The sequence below is a fragment of the Eubalaena glacialis genome, chromosome 10 (assembly GCF_028564815.1).
Source record: "Eubalaena glacialis isolate mEubGla1 chromosome 10, mEubGla1.1.hap2.+ XY, whole genome shotgun sequence".
NCBI classification, from domain to species: Eukaryota; Metazoa; Chordata; class Mammalia; order Artiodactyla; family Balaenidae; genus Eubalaena; species Eubalaena glacialis.
In genome coordinates this window covers 5,041,075-5,066,127 of record NC_083725.1, presented here as the reverse complement: position 1 = coordinate 5,066,127, position 25,053 = coordinate 5,041,075, and the positions used below count along the sequence as shown (strand labels likewise).

At 38.9% G+C, this 25,053-nt stretch overlaps 2 protein-coding genes across 3 annotated transcripts in view; one reads left to right on the top strand and one right to left on the bottom strand.

The window, feature by feature from the left end:
* Nucleotides 1-25,053, bottom strand: part of ARHGAP32 (Rho GTPase activating protein 32) — a 291,298-nt gene that overhangs the window by 183,580 nt on the left and 82,665 nt on the right. The window lies entirely within an intron of this gene.
* Nucleotides 21,973-23,027, top strand: LOC133099020 (translin-like). Its single transcript, XM_061202488.1, has one exon. The coding sequence runs from the start codon at nucleotides 22,090-22,092 to the stop codon at nucleotides 22,672-22,674; it is 585 nt and encodes a 194-aa protein (XP_061058471.1). The 5' UTR covers nucleotides 21,973-22,089; the 3' UTR covers nucleotides 22,675-23,027.

Below are 25,053 nucleotides of genomic sequence, written 5' to 3'. Positions count from 1 at the left end.
CATTTTCTCCTAGAAGTTCCCACTTCCCAGTCTGAAGAGGACACTAAAACAAGCCATTCTCACCTCTAGAGACCCACTAGACTAGGTGACAGACACCAAGATTCTGCCTCACTGAATGCCCCCTTCAGAAGTTTCCTCTCAAAAGCCATGAAAATAACTACCAGTGGACTTCCAATTCAAGACCTCATATATGTTGAGAAACAGAGCTCTCCTTCTCCAAGTCTCTGAAAAGCCAGTAAGCCAAATAAAAGGAAATAACTCCTTAAGAGATTAATATGGGTGGGATCAGCAGGCCAGAAATCTCGATCAACTTCTGGAAGACAAAAAAGCAAATGGGATCATACTGACTGGTAAACGGGCAGAGAAAAACAGAGGTTCAAGGAGGCTACACTCCCACTTCTCTCCACAACAAAAGAGGTACTTGCCCCCAAGGAGTTAGTAAAAACTGAAAATTACTCTGTAAATAAATTTAACAGTCAATTAGAAGGACTAGGGCTCCTAATGTGGGTATCTGCACCTAAGAGCAGGCAGAGCTATACACATCATGGGACTGCTGGAGAAAACACCGTAGGGGGAGGAAACAAAGAAGGGCAATATTTAGCTTAGCAGTAAAAGCTTCAATTCTGTTCAGTCAGAACAAACAGAACATGTACATTGAATGAATCAAGCTACAAAGCTGAAGAAGAAAGACAATAATCTAAATTTATCACTGTATAAATATTATGTCAGTGGATATGTTATATCTATACGTGAAGAAGAATGCTTAGAAATTACTTCTATACTCAAATTGAATCTGAAAGATTAAAGAAAAGGATGAAATCAGTGGCCTAAAGCAGCGGTCCCCAACCTTTTTGGCACCAGGGACCAGTTTCATGGAAGACAATTTTTCCACGGATGGGGACGGGGCGGGGGGGGATGGTTCAGGCCGTAATGCGAACAGTGGGGAGCGGCAGATGAAGCTTCGCTCACTGGCGCACCAGCCTGCTCACCTCCTGCGGTGCGGCCCGGTTCCTCACAGGCCACGGACCGGTACCTAACGGTCCACGGCCTGGGGGTTGGGGACCCCTGGCCTAAAGAACAAGTACAAGAAATACCTCAAATCACAAAATCAAAATGTAAAGATAAATACATCATGAAAAAATGATTAAGGAGACTAAATATGCAATAAATAGATTCCACAAGGAGAAAATTATTACAGATAAAAGAGGTAATAATTAAATTAATAATAGACAACATTAAAAAATCTTTCCTAATATGAAGACTTGAATCTGTAGATTGAAAGTCACTGAGCTCCAAGCTGACGATTTGATGACAAAATACACATAACTACAAATAAAAAGAAAATCTTACAAGCATTCAGAAAGAATAAGTTGCCTACAACGGAAAAGAAAAAAACAGCATTGAGTATATGCAAGAAATCAGAGTACATCACTCATAGAACTTATCTGAACAAAATACACAAGAAAATATCAACCAAATAACAAATGAACTAGAACAGATACATTAAGATGTAATATGATAAAAAGGAGAGCAAACAACAATGACACATATAACTGAATCTGACTGAATGATAAAAAATAGTAAACCATTACAGCAAAACACTAGGCCTGGGGGTGAGGGGAGAATGGTGTTAAACAGAAGAGTACCAAAAGTCTCATCCAGAGAGAAGGGGACTGAAAGAAGTATTCTAAAGACCTTATCTTAAAAGGAAGGGAAATAGGGAAGAAAAGAGAGCACCAAGAGGGGAAAAAACAGCCTACCTAAGTTAAAGAAACTGTTTGATTTGCAAATTATAATACAGAAAATGCATATCTGCATATGAGAGCATGGAAAAGGGAAGCTAATCACTAATGGAAAGTAAAAGTATAGCAGAACTTCTAAAATTAAGTATCTAGAAAGGTTTTGCTTGTTCTGATTGTAATCTTCCCAGGTTTGTCACTTTATGTATTTTTTTTAAAAAAGGAAATTGACTATATTACATTTATAAACAGAGCTTTAAGTGTTTCAGGGATTTTCATTTACTAAGTCTGAACATGCAATTGATTGTTTACGAGGGTTTAATGTTAAGTTGAATCCAAAGCTTAAAGAGAAATAGAAAGAAAAAGAAAGTTAAAATTTTAACTTTAAATAAACAACTTAATAACCAGGAACTTCTATATAGTTTTATACAGTTTCTGTGCTCTAAGGTCCTTCTTGTACATCATAAAACTCATACAGATAAACATACCTTGGATTCCATCCCAAAGAGTTTAATTAGTGAAATACCAAGAAAGTCTTGTAGGAGCATGCTTCATGGTTAATTACAAAGACAGCCAATTGGCTAGACTCCAATACTGAATAAAATTTTCTGAGATTAAGCAGTGTTCACATCAGACTCTGCTGATTATCATTAAATTTATTATTTTTGTGACACTAATGAGAGTATATTGGGTGATAGTTATATTTCATATTGAAAGAATATTTTAGGGGCTAAACTATACTCCAGATCACACATCCAAAGTTACACAGTAATAGAAATATCTTTTTTTTTAATGCAAAAATACACATCCTTTTTGGTATCATACATAACAGATTATTAAGGGTGTGATGACTAGGAAAAGTCAGAGAGTATAAAATAGGCCTGGGTGTGATATTGATATATCTGTCACTGGTAAGCTGTTAATGCTACCTCTCTATCCTGGGAACCCTAAAATGAGGAATTTCTATAGAAGACAAAATAACAGTCAGGGTACTAAAAGCAGAGAATTGTGAAATAGCTTTATGGGTTTCCAGAGGAATTTAGCCATGAAAATAGCCATCCTAGATCTGAAAGAAATGCAAGAACATAGAAGAAATACCATATTCCAAGCCCTTGTTACCTATTTGGACTGCTGCAGTATCTTCTAACTCATGGCCTCATTTCAAATAAGGCAGAGAATGAATAAAGCAAGCAACCAACCAACCAATCAAACGCATGAGCCATTATTATTAGTTCTCTGATGCTATAAACCAATAGAGACATTGCAAAAAAATTAAAATATGTACACCAAATTATCTGGTTTAACTAAAATCAGAAGCTTCTCTTCTCACTTAAAATCAATTGTCTTATAATGGAGATACAAGTGAAGATCTGACTGAGCGATCTGGGCATCTGTAGACTCTTAATTTTAAAGGTATACAAGTTCTAGAAATGTGGTTTAATTATGCACTATCTCTGTAAACATTTCAAACTATATGTCATTGTTTGTCATACATACTAGGCTATGAATCTGCCAACAATGAGATACCAGAGAACATTAAACAAGATCATATGATAGGGCTTCCCTGGTGGCGCGGTGGATGGGAGTCTGCCTGCCAATGCAGGGGACACGGGTTCGATCCCTGGTCCGGGAAGATCCCACATGCCGCGGAGCAACTAAGCTCGTGCACCAGAACTACTGAGCCTGTGCTCTAGAGCCCTCAAGCCACAACTACTGAGCCCACGTGCCTCAACTACTGAAGCCCGCGTGTCTGGGACCCGTGCTCCACAGCAAGAGAAGCCACTGCAATGAGAAGCCCGTGCACCGCAGCGGAGAGTGGCCCCCGCTCGCCGCAACTAGAGAAAGCCCACGCGCATCAATGAAGACCCAACGCAGCCAAAAATAAATAAATAAATAAATGAATAAAAATTTTTTTTAAAAAAAAGATCATATGATAAACATTTCTACTCTCAAATGCCAAAGAACTAGAACCTCTCATGATTGTGAATTAATGATAATTCCCAGGTGTCCTCGAGGTCATATTTTTAAAAGGTCACATTACTGTATGCACTACTTCACTTTTATGTTGGCTGCATAATTTATACACCACTGGTGCTCAAAGAAGGAATTTCAGAACTGAGAAATAAGCTGTAGCCTCTTAAAAGTTATTACTTACTAGAAAATAACATTTAGCAGCAGACATATCAAAATTTTTTATAAAACTTAAGTCTTTTACTTTTAACATCAGTTACCCTGGGGTTCAAGATTTTGCTCTACCATATACTGACGATATGGTGTATGTGGCTTTCTGAGCTACAATTTCTGCATCTGGAAGATAGGAAATAATAATACCTACTTTACAGGATTAATAAACATATAACTGATACACTATATCATATTTGGCTTAGTACACTGCATATAACTCCTAAATAAATTTTTCTCTCTTAAAAGAATTAAAACATTTTTGTTTTTCCTTTCTGCCTTATAGTCCCCTTTCATATTTACAGAAGCATTTCTAATGATCCCTAAGGACTATTCTAAAGACTCTGAGGATCTCGAAATATTCTAGTCTAAGAACTCTTTTACCGTAATGGTATGATAGATATTAACTTTACAAAATTAGAAATCAGAAAATGAGAGATTTGTGAGTCAGTGGTAGGCAGGTTAGAACTACTGCCATGAAGGGAGACTGACCAACTTCCCACAGAGCTATAACGTAAGAAAAGGTACCCCTTACTCCAACCAAGTCCAAAAATAAAAGTTATTCCAAAAGCTACTGGGCATAGTGCTCCTCTGTGAGTACCTCCTCCTGAAGCAGATGACGACTGGAAGTACCAGAAACCTACATTTCAGGCAGCTATGACTTTACCCTCTTAGCCATGCTGCCTCAAATGACACAATGCTATTCTTTTAAGAATGAATTTAAAACCCAGCTCAGAAGCTATTCAGAGAAAAAGAAGAGCACACAATCTTCTGCCCTTATTCTGTGTGTGTGCATGCATGGAAAGTAATGAGTATGTAACCATAATGACAGTCTGGTTAATGTGTATTAGCACAGATTTTAAAGAAACACATAAAACCTTTCTATATATATTTTTAACTATCAAATTGATTTTACAGAAACAACTCTCATGTACAGCACTGAATCTATAATTGGTTCTCCCAAGGTTACAGCTGCAACTCCCACTATCCGCCCCTCACCACCTTCGACACCCACACACATTTTTTTCTGCAAGGCGTTTCAGCTGGAACGCCACTGTGAACATTCTGCAAGCACTCTGATGCCACATTTCCTTACGTCTGACTGCTGAAGAGGTGAGAAACGCTGCTTGGAATGTGGCCTTACCTTGATCTCTTTGTTGCACTTATAAATGAAATAAGATCAAACCTCAAAGACATATTTGGTTTGGGAGAGTCATGGTGACATTCAGCTATGAAATAATACTGTAAACAGACAAATGCCCTAAAGTATCACGGTTTCCTAAAACAATGCATACACTAGCTCAGTTTCTCAGGATGAAAACGTGGTCACATAGTCCTAAGGAAAAGAAAAGCTCAATCTTACACAGATTTGCTTTTAAATTGAATTGTCAAAAGAAAATCCCAGGGCTTCCCTGGTGGCGCAGTGGTTGAGAGTCTGCCTGCCAATGCAGGGGACACGGGTTCGAGCCCTGGTCTGGGAAGATCCCACATGCCGCGGAGCAACTGGGCCCGTGAGCCACAACTACTGAGCCTGCGCGTCTGGAGCCTGTGCTCCGCAACGAGAGGCCGCGATAGCGAGAGGCCCGCGCACCGCGATGAAGAGTGGCCCCCGCTTGCCGCAACTGGAGAAAGCCCTCGCACAGAAGCGAAGACCCAGCACAGCCATAGATAAATAAATAAATAAAATTAAATTTAAAAAAAAAAAAAAAAAAAAAAAAGAAAATCCCAGACAGCCTCCTGTTGCCTCACAAGTAAATGGAGGAACACGGTACCAAATCTATCACAACAACAAAGTCCAGGTTGTTTCTTCCTTTGACAAATATGTCAAAATAACTTCCACAATTTTAACACCAGGCCAAACAGTTTTAACACAAACATAATAAACACCTCATTCCTACTAACTGTCCATGACACACTGACCACATTTAAAACTATGCAATATGTGAAGCACCAGCACACCTTGGGAGAGAAGCAGCTTTTACTCAAATAAGACAGGCCAGGGGCTTCCCTCGTGGTCCAGCAGTTAAGACACCGAACTCCCAACGCAGAAGGCCCAGGTTCAATCCCTGGTCAGGGAACTAGATCCCGCATGCCACAACTAAGAGCCTGCATGCTGCAACTAAAAGATCCCGCATGCAGCAACTAAAAAGACCCCGTGTGCCACAACTAAGACCTGGAGCAGCCAAATAAATAAATATTAAAAAAAAAATAAAGGCTAAAATAAAATTATGGAGAGAATGAGAAGGCTGACACAAAAAAAGAATTTCATATGTTAATAAAATAGTTCATTTTCATACTTTGAACACTGAATTATTCTTTAAAATGTAAAACATACTTATTCATTTTAACCACTGATTAACAAATTTAGTGTGGGTTATCAAGAGTTCCTAATATTCAATCTCTTCTGTAATTTAACCTAGACTTTAAAAATAAAATCTGTGGATAAAGAAATCCTTTAACTTGAGAAAGAAAAGACTCTTTGAACACTAAACAAAAAGACAAGATCTGGGCTTCCCTGGTGGCGCAGTGGTTGAGAATCTGCCTGCCAATGCAGGGGACAAGGGTTAGAGCCCTGGTCTGGGAAGATCCCACGTGCCGCGGAGCGACTAGGCCCATGAGCCACAATTGCTGAGCCTGCGCGTCTGGAGCCTGTGCTCCGCAACAAGAGAGGCCGTGATAGTGAGAGGCCCGCGCACCGTGATGAAGAGTGGCCCCCGCTCGCCGCAACTAGAGAAAGCTCTCGCACAGAAACGAAGACCCAACACAGCCATAAATAAATAAATAAATAAAATTTAAAAAAAAAAAAAAAGACAAGATCTGATTAAAATAATGATCTGTTCTCCTACCCAATTACTCATAGATGAGACTGTAAAAGATGTTTAATTGCCCATGTGGCTGACAGTGATAATATGCAGTACAAACTTCAAGAGTTTTTTCTAATACCTCCAAAAGAATTAATTTGCTAACCGTGTTGAGAAAGAAAAGCCAGAATAAAGCCTCCTAAAATTTGTAACAGCACAACACAATTTATACACAAATGGCGCTGTGTCTACAAGCTGGGTGAGACCTCTTTCTTCACCAATGAAAGGGACTTGGAGAGCTGCTTAATCAGGAGGCATTCTCAAACACTTCAATTATGAAGTTACAGCTAGAGATCAAACCAAGAGAGATTTGCCAGGGCGGGGGGCAGGGGAGATATAAGGGGAGTGAGATATAAGGTCAGAGGCTTTGATTCATGAAACAATTAATTTGTACTTAATCAAAATGTTTCATACACATGAATAAGGCAACAAAAGCAGCCATACATACACACACACACACACACACACACAGGAACATATTCCAAGAAAAAGAAGAAGAAAAATCTATTAGATTCAAATCCAAATCACATCTGTTAGGTACAAATCAGATATACGAAGGGGTAAGTAGTTCAGTCTCTACCTGAAATTCCTGAAATGCTACTACAAAACCTGTCTAACACCTTCTCTTCCTGGTGTTCTAACAAGTCATTTAAAATGCCTTTTACAAGCTCAGGACAAGTTGTGGAATGAAGAGTGCTACATACAACTAGAAACCTGTCCTCTTCAGCTCCAAACCTTCCCCCAGAGAAAAGAAGTCTCACTGGAAAAGAGATTAAAACAAAGAGGATGGGAGGGCTGCGTAGCACAAGTGAAGGATGTGGACAGAGGGACAAAGGTGAGAGAGGGAGAACTGACAGCAAATTCCATAATTACCTGAAATGTTCTTCCCTTTCTCCCTCTTCAGTGTCATTCACCTGGGTTATAACTTCTGAATCCAACAAAAAGACACTGTCATCTCCTGAAGTGCTACTCTCACTTTCTGTCTCCATCTTGTACTTCAAAAATTTAAACCTCAAGCCATGGACTAAAGAACAGCAGTGTTCAGGCTGTTCAGCTCTACTGATGTACACACAGGTGTGCAGCTGAGGCACCAGTGATATGTGATCATGCTGGGCCGAAGTTTATTACGTGCTAGGTTAATTGCAGGTGAGGCAAAGACAGGAAATCCCATGAAGCACCCTCACTGTGTCAGACTGCTACACCTGTGATACCGGACCCCTCCCACTGCCTTAGGCTCTGTGACCTACATAACCAAATGCAGAACCCAAATGAAGGTGAGTTTTCACTATAATTCATTTAATAACTATTTCTCTCTTCTTAAACTTTCCAGCTAATAAGTTAAAAAATAGAAGCTTTCAAGATGCAGACTTCTCTTACTTATATCCTTTTTTCTCTCAGACTTTTTTTTTTTAATTGAAGTATAGTTGATTTACAATGTTGTGTTAGTTTCAGGTATACAGCACAGTGATTCAGTTATACGTGTGTATGTGTGTGTGTATAGTCTTTTTCAGATTCTTTCCTCTTATAGGTTATTACAAAATTATTGAGAATAGTTCCCGGTGCTACACAGTAGGTCCTTGTTGGTTATCTATTTTATATATAATAGTGTGTATATATTAATCCCAACCTCCTAATTTATCCCTCCCCCTGCTCTTTCCCCTTTGGTAACCATAAATTTGTTTTCTATGTCTGTGAGTCTATTTCTCTTTTGTAAATAAGTTCATTTGTATCCTTTTTTTTTTTTAGATTCCACATATAAGGGACATCATATGATATTTGTCTCTGACTTACTTCACTCAGTATGACAATCTCTAGGTCCATCCATGTTGCTGCAAATGGCATTATTTTGTTCTTTTTTAATGGCTGAGTAATATTCCATTGTACATATGTACCACATCTTTATCCATTCATCTGTCGATGGACATTTAGGTTGCTTCCATGTCTTGGCTATTGTAAATAGTGCTGCTCTGAACACTGGGGTGCATGTATTTTTTCGAATTATAGTTTTCTCCAGATATATGCCCAGAAGTGGGACTACAGGATCATACGGTAACTCTGTTTTTGATTTTTTAAGGAACCTCCATACTATTCTCCACAGTGACTGCACCAATTTACATTCCCACCAACAGTGCAGGAGGGTTCCTTTTTCTCCACATCATCTCTAGCATTTATTATTTGTAGACTTTCTGATGATGGCCATTCTGACCAGAGTGAGGTGACAACTCATTGTAGTTTTGATTTGTATTTCTCTAATAATTAGTGGTGTCGAGCATTTTTTTCATTTGCCTGTTGGCCATCTGTATGTCTTCTTCGGAGATGTCTATTTAGGTCTTCTGCCCATTTTTTGATTGGGTTTTTTTTGTTGTTTGATATTGAGCTGTATGAGTTATTTGTATATTTTGGAAATTAATCCCTTGTCGGATGCATCATTTGCAAATATTTTCTCCCATTCTGTAGGTTGTCTTTTTGTTTTGTTTACGATTTCCTCAAAGGAGACAAGAATATACAATGGAGAAAATACAGTCTCTTCAATAAGTGGTGCTGGGAAAACTGGACAGCTACAAGCAACGAATGAAATTAGAACATTCTCTAACACCACATACAAAAATAAACTCAAAATGGATTAAAGACCTAAATGTAAGACCAGATACTATAAAACCCTTAGAGGAAAACATAGGCAGAACACTCTCTGGCATAAATCGCAGCAACATCTTTTTAGATCCGTCTCCTAGAGTAATCGAAATAAAAACAAAAATAAACAAATGGGACCTAATTAAACTTAAAAGCTCTATCTCAGACTTAAGAAAGGTCAACTAAAAACTAGAAAGGATAACACTGCATGAAAAGGTCTCCTGGGCCAAGCACAATGGGAGGCACAGTTATAGATCTCAGAGGTAGGGAGGATCACAATTTATAGAGAAGATAAGCATGGTCTAGGGACCTGCCCAACTTCGTGCCTTCTAGTATTACATCCGTCTTTCCTTCCCCACAATAATAACTGCCATATACACCTTTGCGCAAGTATCCAAAGTGGGACACAGCAGCCAGGCTTGTCCATGGCTTTCTAAAGAAAAAAAAAAAGTAAATATCGTAAGTTAAAAGATGCTGACAAATACAGCAAATAAAAGCATGCAACGTTTTTACACATAACTTAAACTGCAGATGCCTAGAGCAGCAATAAAATGACTCGCTGGGAAATGAGTGAAAAGTATAGCATCTACAACACTGGCAACAACATAACTGTTACTTAAAAAACAAGCATGCTGGTACCAACCACTGACATGTCACCCATGCATGGGCGTCTGCCCTTTACTGAGCAGCCAAACACTGCCGAGCCTGGTTTTACATTAAATCTGACCAGATGAAATTTTAAAAGGCATCCACTGGGATACCCTTGAATTTTCATATTTGAAAATAAGGGAAATTAACCCTCTAGCTGACTTTGTTTATACGATACTTCTTCCTTTCTACAAAACTACAATTACATTATGTGTTACTGTTTTAATCTCGTTGCTTCAAAAATTATACAGTTTTAATCCACGGACATTACATATATTCCTGCTAGAAACTGAAATTTGTTATCAGGTCTGGGAACAAATCTGGAAAACAAACTGTTCTTGAGAGCAGCTACACTGGAAAAACTCCTGAACAATTTATACAGCGATATCTTGCAAACTAGTCTAATGATTTTCACTCAAGACAAATCCAGAGAAATGTTGGCCTGAATAACTATAAAAAAAAATTAAAGGATTTATTGAGATCTCTCTATGCCATGAATCCCCTATCATTTTCCAAAGATTCCAAAGAGATGGAATTAAATTTAATCCCTTCCTCATTCCATCCATTGAAATAAATTCCCAATGGATCAAAGATTTAAATGTAAAGAGAAAACCATAAAAGAAAATCATGGGAAAGCTTTTATCACCTCACAGCGAGGAAGTCCTTTCCAAGTATAATTTTAAGCCCTGAAACCACAAAAGACTGATACATTTTACTACATACAAATTTTAAAATCTTCCCTAACCAAAAAAAAAGTTTTTAATTGTGAATAAAGTAAAATGTAATTAATTAAGAAAAAATATTTGGAACATATCACAATGGGTTAATTTCCTTAACATATTAAAAAAGTGCCTATAACTCTTTAAAACCCAACAACCCAAAAGATAACTAGGCAAAGGGCATAAACAGAATAATAATAGAAAAATATGAAAGAATCTTAAAACATAAAAAAAAGTATTTAACTTCACTCATAATAAAAATGCAAAAAAACACAATAAGATGTTTTTTTTATCTATCAGGCAAAGATTTGTAAAAGTTTTAACAAGGTGTTTGGAAGAAGATGTGGGAAAATAAATATAGACTGTTGGTGGAAATATACATTGGTATAACCTCTATGCAGGGCAATCTGGCAAAAAAAATCCTGTGTTTTCATGAATCCTACTTACCTTTCCTTTTAATCATTTCTTTTGCTCTTCCACTCTCATGGTTGATTACCTCCCTTCCTCAAGCCGTTTCAAACAAGAAAAAGTGACCTGTAAGCAGTATCTGTACACAGCGCACTACGGGCAGCCTGACTAACGTCAGATCACTCTGGCAGTCTCTTCTAGTTCTGCTGCCACATCAGAACCCTACCTCCCTGTCCCGCGCCCCTGCTGCGGTGAGAGCCTCCTCCCCTCCCAAGCTGACTTACACACCAAGCAGACCTCCCAACACTTGTTCTCACAGTTTTGACTGTGCTATTAGAAGTTTTAAAAAAATGTTTTTAACTTCAGAATCAACATGCGTTCTTTTTTCTGTTCCCTTCTTTGGTAGCTTATGAAAATCTAGAAAAAACAGAAGATAATGAATAGCAGGGAGGCAGGACAGGAACCAGGCAGAGTCAGTCCCAAGGGCACCAGAAGCTGAGCCAGGGACTGGCCCTTCCTGCAGACCACAGGGTGGCTTTAACCCTTTTTCCTGATTGGCTTAAAACCTGACCAGACTCCACTTCCACAACAAGCTTCTTAGAGCACAAGTCTCTGACCTCAACCCTAGGAGTCATCATCAGCAGTTTAGAACCAGTTGATTCTTCATCTTCCACTGACCAAGAGAGGTAAGGAAGGTGAGGGAAAGAGAAGTTCCTAATCCCTGCAGGAAGAGGAAAAGCATTCTTAGCAACAGTTGAAGAGTCCCAAAGTAGAATGCATTTTTTTTTTCAAGAGAAAAACAATTTAAAGATATAAATCCACTAAATTTTAGAATGAATACATAGTGTAAGAATGGTTAATGATGGATGGCATTTGAACATTTGAGGAAAATCTTCAGTCACTGGAAATATTTTAGAAGGATTCTTGCTTAATTTTTCTGATACAATTATTTGATACACATGTATACATTATACTCAGACACACACTATTCATGTTTAGAATACATAATTTTCTGAAGAGTCCATTTGGTATATCTATGTGTAGAGTCATAGCTGTGAAGCATTCTGTGGACAAGCTTGGTCTGCTTGGCTAGAAAATGGAACATTTGATGTTAGAGAAGATTTTGCTTCATTAGAAACTTGTATTCAAGGACAGCTCTCTGAACTGTTCAAAAGAACTAAATAAAATTTCCCCCCAAAATGGCTATCTGAATATGTCATCCCTATCACAAGAATATATTCATGAAAAAAAAGTTCCGTTTCATAAAAAGTTCCGTTTATAAAACCTGGGGGGAAAAAGCAGTTTTCAACAGAAGTGGAAGTATTTTGAAGTCAAACAGACATGGGCTCAAATCTCAACTATACTGTTTATAAGATGGTATGGTTTGGGGCAAGTAACAAATTGCATCTCAGTTTGGTAATCTCTAAAAGAGGAATAACAGCCTTGTAAGGTTAATGTATGGATTAGAAATGATGATGTAATTATCATCATTTAGTGAGGTGGTTGCTTAGCCAGTGAGGATTCCCTGAGATCCTTAGCTTTGAACATGTCTCATAAAGCAAGTGTTTTGTTATTTACTGAGTCAGCCAGTGGAATGCTTAAGTTTAGTGCAGCTTGCTTGTTCTGTGTGCCAGTGTCAAGGTAGATGCAGAGTTCTCTGCAGCCCCTGACTACTTTAATTTCACTTGCTAGAATATGTTAATGCTGCTACCATGGTGTTTCGGGTTTTTTTTTCCTTTGAGCAAGAGGACCTGGAGCTCTTGAGTATTGGAACAAGGTATTCCTGGGCTGGATTTTGTGAATTTTTGAAAAGGGAAACAGTGAAACGAAGTGGTTTATGAATTTCATACAGTCTTTACACTTATAGTATGGGCATTAAATTTGAATGATACATTAAGAATTGACTATTTGCCGATTTCTTGTTTTTGTTAGAACCAGACATTAATATTATAATCTGTGGTGCTTTTCACATGATATTTTCAAAAGATATAATGAATACAAAGTACATTTTATGATGTCTCAAGCAGTACTTGCCAAATAATAAAGTTTCTTTTTAATTTTTTTTAATGCATTTATTTATTTATTTTTGGCCGAGCTGGGTCTTTGTTGCTGCGCGCAGGCTTTCTCTAGTTGTGGCGAGCAGGGGCTACTCTTCGTTGCGGTGGGCAGACTTCTCATTGCGGTGGCTTCCGTTTTGCGGAGCATGGGCTCTAGGCGCGCAAGCTTCAGTAGCTGTGGCAAACGGGCTTAGCTGCTCCGCGGCATATGGGATCTTCCTGGACCAGGGCTCGAACCCGTGTCCCCTGCATTGGCAGGCGGATTCTCAACCACTGCGCCACCAGGGAAGCCCAATAAAGCTGTTTTTAAGTGTCAATTCAGAATCCTCAAATTATATCACTATACCTTTGTGGTAAGATAAGTATGTTTAGAAACAGAATTAACTTGCTGCTTACTGATATACAATTCATTAAGCTACTGTTTCACTATTACAAGTAGCATTCAAGTTAAATATACAAAGCAACTGAAAACAACAGTACTACTTTTGAGTCCATGGTTTCCATTTTAGAAATAATGTTGGATTTTTTTAATTTAATGAAGCTCAGATAATTCAAATTCCTTCCGTGCCACTTATTACCTATATGAACTTGGGCAATTTACTTAAGATCTCTGAAGTGCAATTTCCTCATCTGAACAAAATAAACATGCCCAATCATATTGCAATCAAAGTGATTAGATGAAACAGTATACATAAAGCACCTATGGAACACAAGATCTGTAAATAAAAGATGCTAAAAAAATGGAAGGTATAATTAAAAGAAAGATGTTTCATGAATCTAGGTTTAGGATCTACTAAAAAAATGTTAAACTCCTTCAGAAGAGAAATCAAAACTCTCATAAGGGCTCCTTTATAAATTACTAAAATATCACTATCTCACCTGAAGAAATATCACATATACCCAGTTCAGTGTACAAAGTTTTCCAATTGTTACAAACCCGTTTTTTAAACAGTTGGTTTGTTTGAATCAGAAAGCCCACACATGACATTTTAGTTAATAAGTTTTTAGTTAATAATTTAGTTAATAATCTTGAGATTTACGGGCTTCCTCTTCTCCATTTTTTGTCACGTATTTGTTGAAGAAATCAGGTCCTGTATAACCTCTAGTATTCCAGGCCTTGTTGATTATATCTATCCCAACAGTGTTGTTCTACCGGTTCCTCTAGCTCTCTTATTTCCTTTACAGGCATTAATTCCTAAAAGCTACATTGAATGCTTTGGTTTCATGTTTTTTGCCTTACCTACCAGCCTTCTAAAATAAACATTAATCAAATGAACAGCAAAATGGTAAAATGATACAAAATGCAAAGACAAAAGTAACCAAAGGGCCATAGATAATATATTCTTGCATGACTTAACCAGGCATAGTGGGTAGCTATCCAAGGTACAGCACATTAAGAAGTTTCAAGTGTTGTTTAACTTCTAACCTAAAAGGGCTCTTGCATCCTCTACTATATCATCTATGACATTTTTATGTCCTCCTACACAATCTGCTAAGGGCAATGGCAATACCTGCACACACCTGAACAATCTATGACTAATACCAAGACTTTACCCAGTATGTCTGCCACTAATTAGTTTCTATATTTTAGGACAACACAAAAGCTGTGTGAACTATGAAATATTCTTAAAGGACAGAAACATTATAATCACTCCTCTTTGAGCAGGAAAAGGAACAATTGATATACTGGAATAAATTATCAATTACGTGAAAACAGGTGAAATGCAGGACTTATCCCACTCTAGTATATTAAACCTAGTTCATCAACTCTTAAACATTTGATATTAAATGATTAGCAGGAATCAAGAGATCCAAGATATATCTATAACAGGCTGCATATCTGAGAAAACATGGATTCATGATATAATGTAACACAGAGGTGTAAACATTAATAAACCTTCATGAGCTTGGAAATCCAACCTGTTAGTATCAAGCGACACAGATTTGCCAAGGAGAACTAGACAAATCTCCTCCCCATTCCCTGCCCCGCAAGAAAACACTGTTAGCTATTTGGCCAGTCTATCAGAATCTCCAAGTCAAAGAACTACTAAAACAGTGAAAGATTCTACAAATAGCAACTATATCCACAAACTAACAAGGCATTCTTAAGTGAACAAATGGAAAAGACAATTCACCATGCACTGGTTTTTCTGACAGTTGAACAACCAGCCAGTGAGTATCATCACCCATTCTGTCATTTTCAAATATAAAATACAAAGTAGATACCAGCAAAACAAAAATACCACCTTAGACTATTACAGTGGTTTACTGTTTTGAAAGCACTCTGACATATTTCAAAGCAAATAACAAGTGACTAAAAGAAACTAAACCAAGTGAAGGGTGCGAATTTTACATCTGAAATAACAGATATTAGAAAACTAAATTTATAAGAAAAAGCACTGAGAAGTGAATTCATTATAATCTTTCAATAACTATATAGTCTAACATTAAAGAGCTTAATAATAAAAACAGGTGTAACACAGGAAATAAACAAACAGGAAAGTATGGTCACTTACAGCATTGTTTTCCAAGGAAAAAACTGAGGCTATTTCTCCAAGTGTGGCTTTAAAACAGAGGATTCTCAATCCTTTTTTCTGCCCCAAAACAGTTCAAGGATATGCACACACTCATTAGGAACAATGACTCATAAATTATTTAGAGATTTATTTTGATGAACAACCATTTGAAAAGCAAATTATCTGTGAGAGGGTCAAGCTTGTTGCGCATTCAAACCTTAAGGTGAAAATTATTTTAATGAGAACTTAATTTAGTTGAAATCAGCGACACACACACAAAAATTGGTTTTAAACAAGGATAGGGAGGGAGGAAGAGCTGGATGAAATGAAGTCTCTGATCAGCTAAGGCAATATCAGGGCAAAAAGGCAGAAGGCAAAAAGTAAACTCTGTCTTAATTCCTTAAAAATTAACGGATGAAATAGATGTAAATCATTAACAAGAATATCTGGGGCTATCAGTAAGGGTATCAATACCCTTCCTCAAAACATTCTGCAAATGACACCAAAGTGACAGAATGCTCCACTGCATGGACACAGGCTGTGAATCAATATGCGGGTAATTCTTATGCTGTTATTGATATTTTTCTTAGGCAATCTTCTCTGAAATTAGGAACATCCGCCTGAATGAGTATCTGGTGCAAATCTCTATGACGTGATAGTAAAGAAGAACTTGGCCAGTGGCTACTTAAGGCTGAAGAGGATGAAGGGCCAGAGAAACATTTGTGTCAGAGAACACAGAGAACTGGAAACAACTATTAGAACTTATAGAAGTTTCAGAGATTCCAGTACTTTCAAAGCTAGAAGAAATCTTGAAGACCATCTACTCTGAAGTCAGTTAGTAAACTTAACTACAGAAGTGCATGTTTCCTTTTTCTACCTTTCAACTATATGGTAAATTTTCACATAGTATCTCATATTAATTCTGATGAGATGGTGTGATCAAAACACTGTCTCTGAATTACATATGAGGAAACTGAGGCTTGCCCAAAGTCACACAATTTATAAGTGGTATTAACCTGCTGGGTTATTTGAGAAGGAAGAGGTAAAACATCTCCTCCACCAAGAAATTTTCAAATTATTTCCCAGTCCAAAGTATTCTCCTTTCTGCTTTCCCATAATACTTTCAAAAACACTTTCAAAATACTTTTAAAAATACAAGAGAGGGCTTCCCTGGTGGCGCAGTGGTTGAGAATCTGCCTGCTAATGCAGGGGACACGGGTTCAAGCCCTGGTCTGGGAGGATCCCGCATGCCGCGGGGCGGCTGGGCCCGTGGGCCACAACTGCTGAGCCTGCGCGTCTGGAGCCTGTGCTCCGCAACGGGAGAGGCCGCGATGGTGAGAGGCCCGCGCACCGCGATGAGGAGTGGCCGCCGATTGCCACGGCTGGGGAAAGCCCTCGCACAGAAGCGAAGACCCAACACAGCCAAAAATAAATAAATTAATTAATTAATTAAAAAAAAACAAGAGAAACAGGCATAAAGAGGTAAAGTGATTTGCCCAAGGGACACCAGGGTGGAGGGAGCCTGAGATTATGCACTTAACCACGAAGTCATGCCCCCAAAATGGTCACCAAGTATAATCTCTTCTGCTACAACACATTTCTGTAACACGAATTAGTTCATATGAGGTTGGTAAGTAGGGGAATGTGTCAACATAATTCAGATTATATGTGACAATTTTTCCCACACATTATGTTTTCAGCCAGGTACGTCCAGTTTAACACAAAGTTCTCTACACAGGTGAATGTGGAGGCAAAATACAGGGATCAGTGGACTGCACATGATGCCCACTCGTACCACTTTGTTGCTGGTTCAATTTGGTCCCATCCTACGTCTTGGGCTTTTCGCATGGTGCTTCCTCCTTTTGGTGTACTTGGCCTTTGTCCCTGTTATCAGCAGTCTCAACCCTTCATTCCACCACTTTCTATCAAGCAACCATCACCCTATTTAAAAGGTAAAATCCTAGGACTTCCCTGGTGGTCCACTGGTTAGGACTCCACGTTTCCACTGCAGGGGGCATGGGTTCGATCCCTGGTTGGGGAACTAAGATCCCACATGCCACGTGGCACAGCTCAAAAAAATTTTTTAATTAATTAATTAATTAATCAAAAGGTAAAATCCTAACTTAACTGTAATATTTCTTTATTTATTCAAAATTTGATATATCTTCTTAACTGTGCTATTATTAGGATCGTTATTGCTTTTATTAGTGCTCTGGATACAAAGCTGTACATATTTTGAGTGATTTGTGCAACCGTATTTTTACACATTATTGCAAAAACAACTGTATAAAAAATAATGTTTTAAAAACGGTATCAATATTTACTATATTTACTACATACTCCGTTATGGCCCATTAGAGTTTTACTACAAAATAAAACTGCTACCGTCACAACTACTGGACACCTAACACAACAGAACAGTTATTCATCCCCTACCCATCTCAGTGCCTTCCATATAAACCAAATGCAGGCGCTCCTCAGGAGGTACGTAAGAGAACTACACAAACATGTACCACTAGGCATCAGAATTACATGAGTAGCTTAAAAAAAGACAGGTTTCCCCCCCACACACACAGACCTACTGTATTTCCAGAGACCAAATTCTAGAATTTGCATTTGAAGTTCTTCAGCTGATTCTATTTATCCGACAGCCCAGCTGTATAATGATCAGGTATTCACATAAGAGAGCAATAAGAACAAAAATTAAGCCTCCCAAATGATATGCTTTTACTTTCTGAAATGGTCAATAATCCAAGTGAAAGAAATAGCATTCCTAAATGAAGAGTATTAAAACTGTAAGAATACCACTTTTTAATCCTGTAACTCAGAATTTATCAATTCAAATATGAAGGGTTGTTCATGAGATGTATGTGGTTACTGAGAGGCTGGAAATGAGTGAAATAGTAACATAACTATCAACTATACCCTCTAACCAGTTGCCTGATATACAAATAAGTCCCTCATTGTGGGAAATGGAAGGAAACACATGGTATTTGTAATATATGACAGGTAGGAAGTTGTCATTTCTTGGCTCAGAGCTCTGACAACCTTTGGACTTTTTTATTTTGGAGTTATTCTATCTATTGAGGCAAATTATTCTCGTTAAGGCTATACCAGTACTACTATACTAACCATTACTAACCATACTGCTTAATTTGCCTCAACATAATGTACACTATTTCTCCATTAATATTTCTTATTTAAATGTTCATATGAATCCACCACAGTTGGTAGACTCTTACAGCTACTACAGTACATAAGGTAGTACAACTGTAAACATTCTAGATGGCAATTAGAGCAAAGTATGCTTATACACAATGTTCTAGGAAACTTCATAACATGTTATGTACTTAAGTAATTGTAGTTGAATATTTGTAATCCAGGATACTTACAAGAAGACAAAAAGTTTTAGTTTCGGGGCGAAAAAATTGCTCATTTTACATATAAACAAACCTTATTTGGACCACCAAACATGACTGATTTGGATCTCAAATTATATTTTTATCTGGCCTTTACCTAGTTGTCCCCAAAATATATATGATATCTGAATTTTATTTTCCAAACCACATCAAAGGTTTATATTTCATAACTGTACATTTCAAATAAAATATAGTATAAAGAATCAATGAGTGAGACTTTCCTGGTGGTACAGTGGATAAGAATCCGCCTGCCAATGCAGGGGACATGGGTTCTATCCCTGGTCCGGGAAGATCCCACATGCCACGGAGCAACTAAGCCCTTGTGCCACAACTACTGAGGCTGCACTCTAGAGCCCGCGAGCCACAATTACTGAGCCCGCACGCCACAACTACTGAAGCCCGTACGCATAGAGCCTGTGCTCCGCAACAAGAGAAGCCCCGACAAGGAAAAGCCTGCGCACCACAACGAAGACCCAACGCAGCCAAAAATAAAAATTAAAAACTTTTTTTTTTAATTAAAATCTTTAAAAAAAAATAATAATAATCAATGAGTTTTCATTTGTCTAAGCCTCAAATGTTCTGACTCACTTTGGAAGTGCTGCTATTTGAAATTTAAATGATGTAAATTGAGATACAGGGTAATCAAGAGATGTCCCCAAGGCAGGACCACACTGCGAAGCTCAATGAAACTCCCATTTCATTGAAAATGGACAAAATCACTGCTTCAGGTAAACCAGAAAAATACCCAAGGAGGTACTGGGTATTACTGACACAAAGGATGTGGTTTAAACCTATAGCAGCTAAATTTTAATCTTCCATTTGTCAGAACTACTTGCCAAAGGCAAATGACAGAATGTTAATAATGTACTGAGATTTCCTGCAATTGGCAGCAGGTAACAGTAATGGAGAAAAGTGACGGATGTGAGAGCCTGAGACATCACCCCAGCACCCTGTAACCCACATTAAGTAACGTACTGCGAGACATGCCAAAAATAGTGTGCCCTATTTCAGCTGCATTAGGTGAATTCTGCATTATGCAAATATAAATATTAAACCAAAACTCCTAAAAATGTGACAGGTTCCCTTATCTTGAATTAAATTTTTATGTTAAAGATAACATTTTAATAGTGCAACATTTTCATAACCCTACATAAGCCATTTAAAAACAGATTTACTTCAAATAGACACAGTGCTTTGCATAGCCAAAATGACAAATCTTACATGAAGATGCTACAGGAATGATAAATGAGGCATTAAATGAGGGCAGGAAAAGATAGGGAAGGAGACTACACACTCTAGTTTTATAGGAGGAAGGTAGGTATGTTTTAAATATTTTTTTAAAAATAAAAATTATAAAAATCTTGAAGGGAAGAACAATAACTCATATTTATCTTATCTTGTCCATGCTTGTTGCTCAAGAAGCAATTTTTAAAAGAGAACTGCAGTAGTACTCCCCCAAAAATCCCATAACCCCACTCTAGCCATGAGGAAAAAGTCAGACAAACTCAAAGTGAGGACAGTCTACAAAATAACCTACCAGTACTAATCAAAACTGTCACGGTCATCAAAACTGTGGAAAGTCTGAGAACTGTCAAAACCAAGAAGAGCCCAAGAAGAAATGATGACTAAAGGTATCTGGTATCCTGGAACAGAAAAAGAACATTAGGTAGAAACCAAGATTCAAATAAAATATGAACCTTAGATAATAATTATGTGTCAATATTGGTTCATTATATGTGACAAATGTGCTATACTAATGTAAGATGTTAACAAAAGGGGAAATTGGAATGGGATAAATGGGAACTCTGTACCATCTGCAACTTTTTGGTAAATCTAAAACTACTCCAAAAAAATATTTTTCTAGAGAACTCTATTATAAGGGATAGAAAATGCAACTGAAACTGGATTAAACATAAAAGAAATTTGTTGCATCATATGACTGAAAATACCTAAAGGTTGCTCTCCCTTTAGGTACAGAGACATTCAGAGGGTTCAAATGGCTTCAGGAAGGTGTCTCTCCAGATGTTGGCTACAGTCTTAGGTTTCATGTACAGACAGTTCTGCTACAATACTTGCTTTGAAAAGGCAAATTTGTTCCAAAGTTATTGTTATATTAGGGACCAATTTATACACAGCATGAATTTTGCATCTGCTTATACATGATTTCATCTGCCAGAAGCACTAGGTTAGGAGTCAGCAAACTTTTTCTGTAAAGGGCCAGATAATAAATATTTTAGGTTTTGTGAACCGTATGGTCTCTGTCACAACTACTCAACTCCGCCTTTGTAGAAGAAAAGCAGCCATAGACAAGAGTAAATGAATGGGCACGGATGTTTTCCAATACAATTTATTTACTGAAACAACCAGGCACTAAGCGAATGCAGAAAGCTGCACCCCGCTGAACCAAACCGCTTAGGAACACAGAGACCGCGCACAACTCCCTAGGACAAGGAGCCGCGCCCAGCCACATGTGTTGTTACCACTTCCATCTGATTTCTGACCAGCCTCCTCAGCCCTAACCACAGGGGGCCACACTCCCACACTACCTCCTCCTCCGGAGGCACCACAGAGTCCATTTAATTGGGCCATCTTAAGATTTCCTACCCACTTCTGAACAGATCACTTTGTCGGAAAGACTCTCTGCTGACTGGCCTGGGCTTGAGTCACAGACTTTATCATTGCAACAGGAAGGTGGAGTCCTGCTTGGTCCCTAAGGAACCAAGACTGGGGCAAGAAAGGACTCCCAAACCAAAATCAAGGGCTATTGCAAAAAGGGAGTGAGAGAGCGCAGGGCCCGGTGGACGCGGCCGCGGCAGTGGCAGGCGTTGTGACTGACGGCGCCGGTTGTCTCCCGAACGAACTCGGCTGGCCACCCTCGCCGCCCTGGCTGACACTCGTGCGGCCGGCGCCATGTCTGTGAGCGAGATCTTCGTGGAGCTGCAGGGCTTTTTGGCTGCCGAGCAGGACATCCGAGAGGAAATCCGAAAAGTTGTACAGAGTTTAGAACAAACAGCTCGAGAGATTTTAACTCTACTGCAAGGGGTCCATCAGGGTGCTGGGTTTCAGGACATTCCAAAGAGGTGTTTGAAAGCTCGAGAACATTTTGGTACAGTAAAAACACATCTGACGTCTTTGAAGACCAAGTTTCCTGCTGAACAGTATTACAGGTTTCACGAGCACTGGAGGTTTGTGCTACAGCGCCTGGTCTTCTTGGCAGCCTTCGTCGTGTACTTGGAGTCGGAGACCCTGGTGACTCGAGAGGCGGTCACGGAGATCCTTGGCATTGAGCCAGATCGGGAGAAGGGATTTCATCTGGATGTAGAAGACTATCTCTCGGGAGTTCTCATTCTTGCTAGTGAACTGTCGAGACTGTCGGTCAACAGCGTGACCGCCGGAGACTACTCCCGGCCCCTGCACATCTCCACCTTCATCAACGAGCTGGATTCCGGCTTCCGCCTCCTCAACCTCAAAAACGACTCCCTGCGGAAGCGCTAGGACGGCCTGAAGTACGACGTGAAGAAAGTGGAGGAGGTGGTCTACGACCTCTCCATCCGCGGCTTCAACAAGGAGACGGCGGCGGCCTGTGCGGAGAAGTAGGGGCTCTCCGCGCGCCCCACTGACCCCAGCCCGGCGCCTCTCACGGTCGTTAGGATGCCCATCGCTAAACACCGCGCTTCATTTTCTTAACGGGTTGTGTGGTGTATCAGAGTTGAAACACTTTTTTGGGGGGTGAAAGAATAGCCTTTACAAGGACAGATTTTTCTTTGTCGTTTCAGTGAATTTGCTCTGTAACTCAGTGTATTTCAGTTCTGTCAAAAAGTGTAAATGCCAACCTCTTGGTAAAGTTCTTTTCTGGCTTACCCTGATGCTGTCGATGTACTGATGGAGAGCTTTACTGTCTTGTTTGTGATTCTTCCAGGAGTGACCCTTGATGTTTTCTATATCCAAATTAGCCATCCATACCCAGGTATGCCCTGGATACCGTATAAAAATAGTTAACTCAAAAGGATGGTTGCCAAGCGAAGGACAAGTTATTTTATATTTTCCTTCCTCATTTTAAACCTTCTGAGTAAATCAGATGTTGAGTTTTTTTTGCAAGGGAAGTATAGCCCCAGGGTTCTCTCTCACTGCCATCAAAATATCAAAGATTAAACTGCAAAGTCAAGTTCAGCAGGTTATTTGGGGACATTTTTGTATTAAGGGTTGAGTAACGTGGTCTGGCTCTGCTTACCAGGTGGGGAGTAGGGGTAGTGTTTTAAAACACCTCTGCGTTCTGACGTTGCCTTAACATTCTGCCCTTGCAGCAGGTAAACATTGTGTCCACACACATCTTGAACTAACATTTCATATGATGTATTTCTGAGCTATGAAACTTTTTACCTAATAGCCAGGTAGACCGCTAGGTCTGGGAGTGTAAAGCCACTCAGCGGAGTTAATTCTCAACACCCTGACTGGTGATGTTCTGACTGAAGAATGCTGTGCTTTGTCTGGAAGTAAGAGAAAACCTTGAATTAAAAAACAAACAAACAAAAAAAAAAGGGAGTGAGAAAGTCAGTGCGTGAGCAAGTGAGAGAAAGAGAGAGAAACGGGGGGGGGGGGAGGTAAGGAGGGGGGGAGGGGGGAGAGAGAGAGAGAGAAAGGGCGGGTGGGAGGGAGGGAGAGAGAGAAAGGGAGAAAGAGGGAGAGGGAGGGGGGAGGGAGGGGGGAGGGGGGGAAGAGAGAGAGGGAGGGAAGGAGGGAGGGAGAGAGAGGGAGGGGGAGAGAGAGAGGGAGGGAGGGAGAGAGAGGGAGGGAGGGAGGGAGGGAGGGAGGGAGGGAGGGAGGGAGGGAGGAGAAAACAAGTATCTAGTACAACCTCTATGTACAAGAGCTAGAGTGGCAGAGTTTCACATGTGATTAATTTATGCAAACTCAACAATACCTATTCAGCACTGGGTTTGATTCCAAGTAATTTAAAGACATGCATTTTTAATATAACAGAGCTTCTTAAAAAATCTGACAATATATTTCACTTGGTGCTCAATTAAAAGAAAAATAGCAGATCTGTTTCACTGCTGGGAAAAAACTATAATGAATTTAGTGACGACAATATGTTTTTATTCTGTTCTTTATAGCAAATTTAAAGGGTTTTCAAGGATACTTTTAACTAGGCATTCACGTCACCTTGCCCACTGACTTCAGAACTAACCCATGGATAAAGTGCAGCTCATGGATACTGAAGCAAGCAATCAGAGTTTCCAAAAAATATATTCTTAAAGCTTACAAGGACAATGAAAACTTGCTTAAGTCCAATGAGTTCCTCTCATCAACACTATATACTGATTTTATTTTTTTTATTTTTATTATAGTTGATTTATAATATTGTGTTAGATTTAGGTGTAGAGCAAAGTGAATCAGTTATACATATACATATATTCACTTTTTTTTTAGATTCTTTTCCCATATAGGCCATTACAGAGTACTGAATAGAGTTCCCTGTGCTATACAGCAGGTTCTTATTAGTTATCTATTTTATATATAGTAGTGTGTATATGTCAATCCCAATCTCCCAATTTATCCCTCCCCCCCTTATCCCTTGGTAACCATAAGTTTGTTTTCTACATCTGTAACTCTTCTTCTGTTTTGTAAATAAGTTCATTTGTACCATTTTTCTTCAATTCCACATATAAGAGATATATTTGTCTTTCTGTGTCTACCTTACTTCACTCAGTATGACAATCCCTAGGTCCATCCATGTTGCTGCAAATGGCATTATTTCATTCTATTTTATGGCTGAGTAATATTCCATTGTATATATGTACCACATCTTCTTTATCCATTCCTCTGTTGACAGACATTTAGGTTGCGTCCATGTCCTGGCTATTGTAAATAGTG

Bases quoted from the DNA above. Each gene is read 5' to 3' on its own strand.
- LOC133099020 (XM_061202488.1), top strand. From the start codon at position 22,090: ATGTCTGTGAGCGAGATCTTCGTGGAGCTGCAGGGCTTTTTGGCTGCC.